Source organism: Bombus vosnesenskii, unplaced genomic scaffold, assembly GCF_011952255.1.
Source record: "Bombus vosnesenskii isolate JDL3184/JDL3185 unplaced genomic scaffold, Bvos_JDL3184-5_v1.1 scf7180000013436, whole genome shotgun sequence".
NCBI classification, from domain to species: Eukaryota; Metazoa; Arthropoda; class Insecta; order Hymenoptera; family Apidae; genus Bombus; species Bombus vosnesenskii.
The window spans coordinates 522,315-530,136 of record NW_022883050.1 but is presented as its reverse complement, the minus strand read 5'-3'; the positions used below and the strand labels follow the sequence as shown (position 1 = coordinate 530,136).

General features: G+C 50.5%; 1 protein-coding gene across 2 annotated transcripts in view; it reads right to left on the bottom strand.

Moving 5' to 3' along the window:
• Nucleotides 1-2,061: 2,061 nt before the first annotated feature.
• The window catches only part of LOC117238142 (zinc finger protein basonuclin-2-like), a 262,847-nt gene continuing 257,086 nt past the window's right edge, over nucleotides 2,062-7,822 (bottom strand). Inside the window, exons 5-6 of one of the 2 annotated variants that reach the window (XM_033502799.1) lie at nucleotides 3,679-6,403; nucleotides 3,258-3,556 (exon numbers count right to left, since the gene is read on the bottom strand). In XM_033502799.1, the coding sequence (XP_033358690.1) occupies nucleotides 3,384-3,556; nucleotides 3,679-6,403 (2,898 nt within the window). In that variant the 3' untranslated portion in view covers nucleotides 3,258-3,383. Of the gene's footprint in view, nucleotides 6,404-7,822 lie in introns of both variants that reach the window. The other variant, XM_033502797.1, reaches the window with a different exon arrangement.

Below are 7,822 nucleotides of genomic sequence, written 5' to 3'. Positions count from 1 at the left end.
CCATTAAACCGTTTAAAACAGTGTGGCAGGGTAACGTAGAACGCAGACACGAATGATTTCGATTGGTATTTATTTTCGTAAGATGAGTGTTCTTTATAATCGATCTATAATATCATACATCATAGCATTCCGTTTATACATAATTACAATTGTAAATTCTGGTTCGCCCTTACGAGTAATTAGTTAGTGGGTTCGTCGTATGTCGCGAGCTGCCATCATTTCTTTTTATTCATTTCCTTTTTCTCAATTCTCTTTCACATCGCCATTCTCAGCCGAGAAACATGAAAAATCGTTTGGGCGCAGGCGCGTACAAAAAGAACCTGTTTCCGGCCCTTCTCCCTGTTTCTTTCACTTGTCGTCGATTCGCACGCAGATTCTGGCTGTGACGCGTGACGTTTTATTCACACGCACGTGCACAGACTACGAAAATAAGGTATACAATGTATGTACAACGGAAAGAAAAAAGAAAGAAACGACGGTCGATCGTCGTTCGAACGTCGTACAAAATTTCCTCCACGTTTTTTTTCTTTTTTTTTATTTTTCTCGTGTTTCCCCGAATTCGTTCGATTATTTCCAATACGATCGATCGACGATCGACTACGATCGAACGACAGGCGATCGTTCGATGACGTAGGAAGGAAATCTCCGCGGCAGTGCCCGCTACTGGCCGCTGGTACAGCGTGTGTTCTCGTGTAGGATCCCTAGGAAACAATAAATAAAATCTATCTATTCTCATTTATCTAGCGCGAGACGACGTAAGCTTTGATTCAGCGATCGATCTGTTTGCCCGCCGTTTTGCTCGCCGCGACGATCACTTCGGACCTCTACACTCGATTATTCCTTTTTATCATTCTTTACTCGTTGTTTTGCGTATCGGTGCGTTCACTGCCGATTAGGAGTGTTTGAAAGCGTTTAGCATCGAAGGATAGTATTTAACCCATTTGCATCATGCTCTACTTCAGAGGACTGGCCCTATCACCGCGCGCGGTCGGTCGTAGGTGCAGTAAATGACATCCGAATTTTTCATGGAGTTTATGAAAAATTTAATGTTCAAAATGATAGCTAGACGATATTACTTCGCAAACGTTGCATCTTACATTCTTTATAACAGAGGGAAAAAATAAAAATTATTTATTTAAAAAAACATTATTTAGATTAAAATGGAAATTTAAAAAGGCAGTCGCAGCGCGCGTAATAATCCGCGCTTGGTGATAGAAGACAGTCGCAGAGCGCGGATTAATCCGCGCTTGAATGCAAATGGGTTAAGAAGTAATCTGGGCTGTGTTTAGAACTGTGTCGGTATCTAGGATCGAAGATGATTTAGGGTACTTGATGCGTTGATTTTTTGGAATTATACACGTGAATCGCAATACGCGGACGAAGGCAGTAAAAAAACATTGTGATTCGTATTTAAAGATTCGAAGAACGATGAGAGGATTAAGAGTTCTGGGCACTTTAATATCTATAGCGTAGCCGACAGTGAACGCGTAGCGCGTCGTCTTGGATCGGTTCGATATCCCGGCCCGGATCGGTTCTCCTTTACAAAACTATCGTCATCATCTCCGTTCCTTCGCGTAGCATCGGTCGCGTCGAAGTAGCTTAATTGATTAATTACGCGATACATCGAAAAAAGGTACTATGTTTATATATACAGCAGTAGTAATTGATTACTGATTAAATAAGTAGCATATTTATACTAAACGTTACGTTTATCACAACGATGATAAAATCAGCCGGAAGACCGAAACGAGGGCGCGTTCGATCTTTCCATTTGTCGCTCCATTTTTCATCTAACCTCCACATTCCCTTCATTCGTCTCCTCCTTCTACCGCCCCTTCGATCATCAGGGAAAGAAGCGAGCAGAGGAACTAGCTCGATTCGCTGAACATCTCTCCTCAGTCGACCAGCTTTCTCTTTTTCGTTTGATGCTCCGTGACACGCGAATTGGAACAGGAACCTTCACGGGACCGGACGTACCTCCCACGCTAGGCTCTCGATTCGTAGACTTACGAATTTCGATCGTTCGGAGACTTTCGTGTATTCCGACTTTTCGTTCGTCGACCTCGAAGAACGATTCTGTCCGATCAAGCGCGGCTACATAGGCGAGGTGGACGATTTTTCCGATTCCAGCGGCGTGGCCGAGGGTTTCCGAATTGACTAGATTGGAGCACCTTGCGTTTGCACGAAAACTAACTCGAGAACCGGGATTGGAACGCGTCAGTTACCATCCCAGGTTGCCCCAGAGGATGTCGTCACTGTCGCTGGCAAGATTCTTGAATGAAACGGTCGATTCGAATCACCTGGGTCCTGCTTCTTAAGTACTTTCGCTGAACTTGTCCGGCAACCATCGAACCGCGACGAGATCGGCTTTGTGCTCGAGACCGACTATGACAGAATTATCGAAGCCGCGTGGGTGGCAAGATTCCGGTTCTTTAGAAGGTATCGGATCCACGATATTGCACGTTTTCGTCGAACGACTGGATATACTCGGTCAAAGTCGCGAGCCATGTCTTCCGCTGACCTGTTCCGATCGAGATCATCGACGATCGCAGTTTTGGCATCACAGTAAGGGATAATAGTCGCGTCCGCGGAAGGAGATCGGTCACGAGCCGCTGGTCGACAGAACCGATAAGTCGCGATGAGCCTGTGGGTCCTTCGAGTGGGCGTCCCTGACCGCTCTGGAGCCAAACACCCGGTCGCAGCCAGGGATCGTGCATCTGGCTTCTTCCTTTCGGTCCTCGGAACCCGGCGAGGACATTGGCGAACCTGATCCAGGAGGATGCCTGTTCCCCTGGTCCTGCGACATCCTGGTCAAGTGGTTGAGATGCTGGTGAGTAAGCCCGTTCAGACCAGCCAGGTGAGAGGCGAACGAGGACAGGCCGGAGAAGGTAGCTCCCAAGTGAGGTGGCAGTAAAAGAGGATGCGGGGGCGGTATTCTGGCTGCCAGATCAACGGCAGACGGTAGTCCAGGTGTGAGAGGATAAGCTCCGAGAGCACCGATGCCCGCGTCCGTGTATAATCTCGCGAGGAACTCGTTGTGCAACAACGGATTCATCTGGGTATCGTCTACTCTGGGTGATAAGCTTGGTGGCAAGCTAGACGACAGAGGCGGACTCGACGACGTGGACAGGAGTTTTCGATGGAGGTTCAAGTTAGCCGAATGCCTGTCGCGTGACCTCTTGGAGGGGAAGGCTGCGTTGCAACCGTCCACGCTGCAGCGATGCATCAGCTTTAGATGGACGTTCTGATAGTGCGTCTTGACCCCAAAATGGTTTTGGAACACCTTGCCACAGGCCGTACATCGGCGCGGATTCTCCCGGTCCAAGGGAACCTCCTGGGTGCTGACAAAGCCACCGTTCTCGTAACGGGCATAGGTGATAAGGCTATTGTCCGTATCCATGGCCGCTGTGGAGGGTGAGGCGCTGGATGAACGAGAGCCACGTGAGGAATTGTCCATGGTGGTCTCCTGGTGCGTCGTGAGGCTGACGGGGCTGGTAGAGCCGCGGCCAGACCTCGAAGCCGCCTGCTGCATCCCGGTGTACTGCATCGCGCGACCCTGCGACAAGGACTCGAGTTGACGCAAAGTGTTGGTCGAGGAGTCGTGGGAGAGGTCGTCGGCTGTCGTCGGACGGCTGTCGACCGAGCTCGGGGCACGGGAGGGATCATCGGGACGCTCACCTTCTTGATTACGCAGCGCCGCGTTCACCTCCTCATCATCATCATCCTCCTCGACCTCCTCCATCGGCTCATCCTCCTCATCATCACCTTCCTCCTGGTTCTCTTCTTCCTTCGCCTTCTCCTCTGGTTCCTTCTCCTTTTTCAACGACACTCTCGTCGTTGTTTCGTCTTCCTTAGTCGCCTCCTCGCTCTCGCTCTTCCGTCGGTCGGCCAACTCGGAGGAATTCGGATCTTTCTGGCCGATCGAAGCCACGGAAATTGAGCCGGCTTCTGTAGCACGAGTTTCCGCCGGCTCGTGGCACGTCTTTGGCTCTGGACTGATTTGCCTCTTCGGCGACTTCACGCTGCTCGCTCTCGAGCTCAGATCCCGCGGCTCGTCCTGAGAGAGATCTTCCACGTTCTCCTGCGACGACGCCGTATCGCGTTTACCACCGCCACCGTTCGTCCGCGTTCCATCCCTTGCGTTGCACGTTTCGGGCGAACGGGAGCTCGACTCGTGGTCGTTGAAGCTCAGATTCTTTGGAGAACTCGGAGAGATTTTCCGCTCCTCTGCTTCCAATCTGGACATGGACATATCCTCCGGTTGGCTCTGGAAGTCGTTTATCGCCGACATTCCTGCACCCTCCGACAGACAACGTCTTTGTACTCGTTCCTCGTCGTTGGACGAATCTCCGTCTGTGGACGAAGAGTGAACCTCGGTTAGAACGGCGCATCGAGTAGGATGCTGAGACTTCCTCTTTCGCACGCCTCTGCTGTGCAAGGACGTCGAGTTCATCGAGTTCTGGCTCACGGAGTAGCTCTGTTGATCGATCGTGCCCATCGAGTCGTTGTCCTCGTTGCTGTCCGCGTTGCTCGCGAGATCCTCCTCAGTCGGATCGCCGAAGTACAATTTCGGTCTCTTTGCCAAACTAAAGTCGGCTGGCTGCTCATCGTCGTCCTCTCCGGGACGCAGAGGCAGCCTAGAGGGCAGGTTGCTCGCGTCGTCTTCCGCCACAACTACGATACCTCCGTCGTCGTCGTCTTCCTCTTCTTCCCCTTCTACTGCCGCAGTAGAGGCTTGAGTGGAGGGTGACACCGTGTCGACCACGCTGTTGCTAGAGAAAGATCCTCTAGCTGCAGCGGTGGTGTTGGGCGTCTCTGCAGCGGTCGTCATCGCCACGCCCGCGGTAGTCAGCGCGGTGGTCGTCGAAATACCCGCGTTCGCGCTCATCCTCTGCTGTAGAGCCTCGTCGTAGCCCGGTCTACCTTGACTCTGAGACTGTAAGTCCAGGTGTTTGAAGTCGAGGCCGCACAGCGAAGCTGGCGATCGAAGATCGGGAGGTGGAGTCAGCAACGGAAAGGAACCGAAGGGAAGATGGTTGAGACCGGTAGCTGGAACAGGTAGACCCACTTGGGGTGGTAAAACGAGCGCGTGCGCCATGGATGAGCGGCCATCGTGCGGCGAGATCTTCCGTCGCAGATGAGGCGAATGCAGTTTTGGATTTGGATTGGCGCTGTGTCTGTTGCGCGATCGCCTCGAGCTGAACATCATGCTGCATCCCTTCACGGTGCACTGGTGCATCTCGCGTAGATGTACCGCGCTGAAGTGGATCTTGAGCGCGCCTTTGTCGCAGAAGGTTTTCAGACAGACGTTACACTGCACTCTTTTCTTCCCGGTGGTAGGATTGATGAATGGAGTACCGAGGTTCGGAGGGATATTGGCGGACGCGCCCCATTGGCTGCCCGGCCGTTTGCCTGGCGAGTGGGGCTTTCTTCCGGGGATTCCGGGTGGCCTGCCTAAAGGAGCAGCTTGGAGAGGTAGTGGAGGAGGGTGTCGCTGCTCGGTAACGTGCTTAGACATGGAGTCGCGCCTGCTGAGGTTCAACGCGCTGTCCGAATTCTCGTCGTCCTCTTCGTCTTCCTCCGAACCAAACTCGCTGCTCTTCTCGCCTCCGCTGTGCACGTCCGCGGGCGCCGTCATGCCTGTCACCGAGCCTGACGACTTGCCCATTGGCGGTGGTGGAAAATGAGTAGGGAAACTGGGTGGAAGAGCACCAGAAGACACCGCCACCGAGAGCGGATGTCCGAAATTAAGCGCGGAAGAAGAGACAGGCGCTACGGGCGGCATGTGAGGCCTCTGGAGCTGGTTGCTGCTCGAATGGTGGGGCGGACTGTGCGGGCTCTGTGGATTTCTCATGGATTTTCTATTTTGCAACAGCTGCTCGGCCGACGGTGGTGGTGGGAGAGGTGGGAACGCTGGCAGTCCTAAGGTTCCTAGCTTCCGAAAGTCGAATGGCTGCATGCTCTGCAGTCGGTTGAGCGGTGATACCGTCAGATGGGAATCTAGACTTCTCGGAGGTGAATTCGCGTTACTCGTCACCCCCGCTGCGGAGTTTCCACCGGACGAAGATGAGTAGTGTTTTTGGGCCGTGGGCGACATCGACGGATGCGAGACGGAGGGTGGCGGCGGCGGTGGTGGCAGAGGAGGTGGCAACCTCGAGCCTGGAGGCGGGAGACCGCAGTGGAGTAGGTGTAGAGGTGGTGGTAAATGTGCTAGTGGCATCGTCGGCGGCGAAGGTCGTCTGCTTGGTGACATAGCATCCGTCCCCGGCGTCCCGGCGGCCAGCAGCAACTGCTGCACGAATGGACGCGTCTCGGCGAATCTGAGGAACTGCTGTAGTACCAGCGGCTCCTCTTCAGGAGAGCAGATGCTCCATCGGTCCAGCACCGGGCCGTTCTGCGAATCCTGCAAAACAACAAATTCATCTTTCGTTATTTTTAGGTTGCTCTAATCTGAATTAAGATACGAAGCAACATGGACTACAAATTAAATAATTTAATCCAAAGCTAACTGGAACTAACATATCGCGTTTCCCTTACGTTTCATGGATATCTCTTCGTTTATCATTTACATTTCAACATCCTTATAAATCTATGAATCGCCACCGATCAGAAGGATTAATCGTAGTACTTTGATGGCAAAATACATAGAAGTGCGGTTTCACGAACCTGCAATTAAGATCGAGTTCAACGTAAGGATGTCAGAAGAAAATTACATCTTCTAGGAACGCGTGACAATTATCCCGGAATAGTCCTCAAACTGTAAACGCCGTATAACGTATTAGAGATTAGCTACGTGCCGCACGCAAAGTGGCGGAAGTCGTTTCGCTTCCTCTTGTAATTCCGCGTTTTACGGTCAATATCGTGTTTACAGACAAATAGTACCAAGTGCACGTCCGCGAAAGTTCTTGCGAATTCTTTCGTAACACACCGTAGAAGAATTATGGTATTTATAAATGTTTATTTATTTTAAGATATAAATATTTTACTCCTGTAATAGCCACTTGCTCTCTCAGTGTATCACACGTGCTTCGCAATATTTAACAATTCTCAGTTTTTTACGCTTACCGATCGTTCGTAGATAAGTTTCAAACTCCGGAAATTCCGGAGCGCGATTATAAATTCAAACTAAACTGTCAACTGTGACGTCAAGCGTCGAGAAAAAGCGTGAAATCCGCAAAAACACTTGTGTGTCACGGTCGTCTGTCAATGAAGCGTTGCAGGAATTAGAATTGCAATCGTATTAATAGACTTGGTCCGTATTGCTAGCGATTTCTATACCTATAATCGAACGTTAACCAATCCGTTGCCGAGCCGTTTCGATACTAACTTGTTACTTCTTGTTTATCCTCGACTTATGATCAATTTCTCCTGATTACATTATTGTGTTACGCTGCTTTACCATGACTTGACAAAAAAAAAAAAAAAATTAAATAAAAGGAGGCAAATCCTTCTCTTCGCGTCCCTAATTACGAGATAAAAAGCAGCTTTATGATAATTCCTTGTCCGGACAAAAACGCTTCCTTTATTCGTGTAGCGTGGAAGGCCGCTTACGTAATGACCATGTGCACAGGACGATTAATAAGAACGGATCGACGAATAATCGAACTAATTTATTCTCTTTAACGCAATTAGTTCTAGGTGAGTTGTCGCGGCGAAACGTCCACGTTGCGTACGATTCATCGATCGTGATTAACAAGAATCTGAAATTATCGACAAGGCAATCCTGTTCGTTAACGATAACAAACGTTGTTAACGCCGCGAGGGAGTGAGACCGACATCGAAGATTAAACTGTTATTGAAAACTGAAATTTTCAATTAAAAA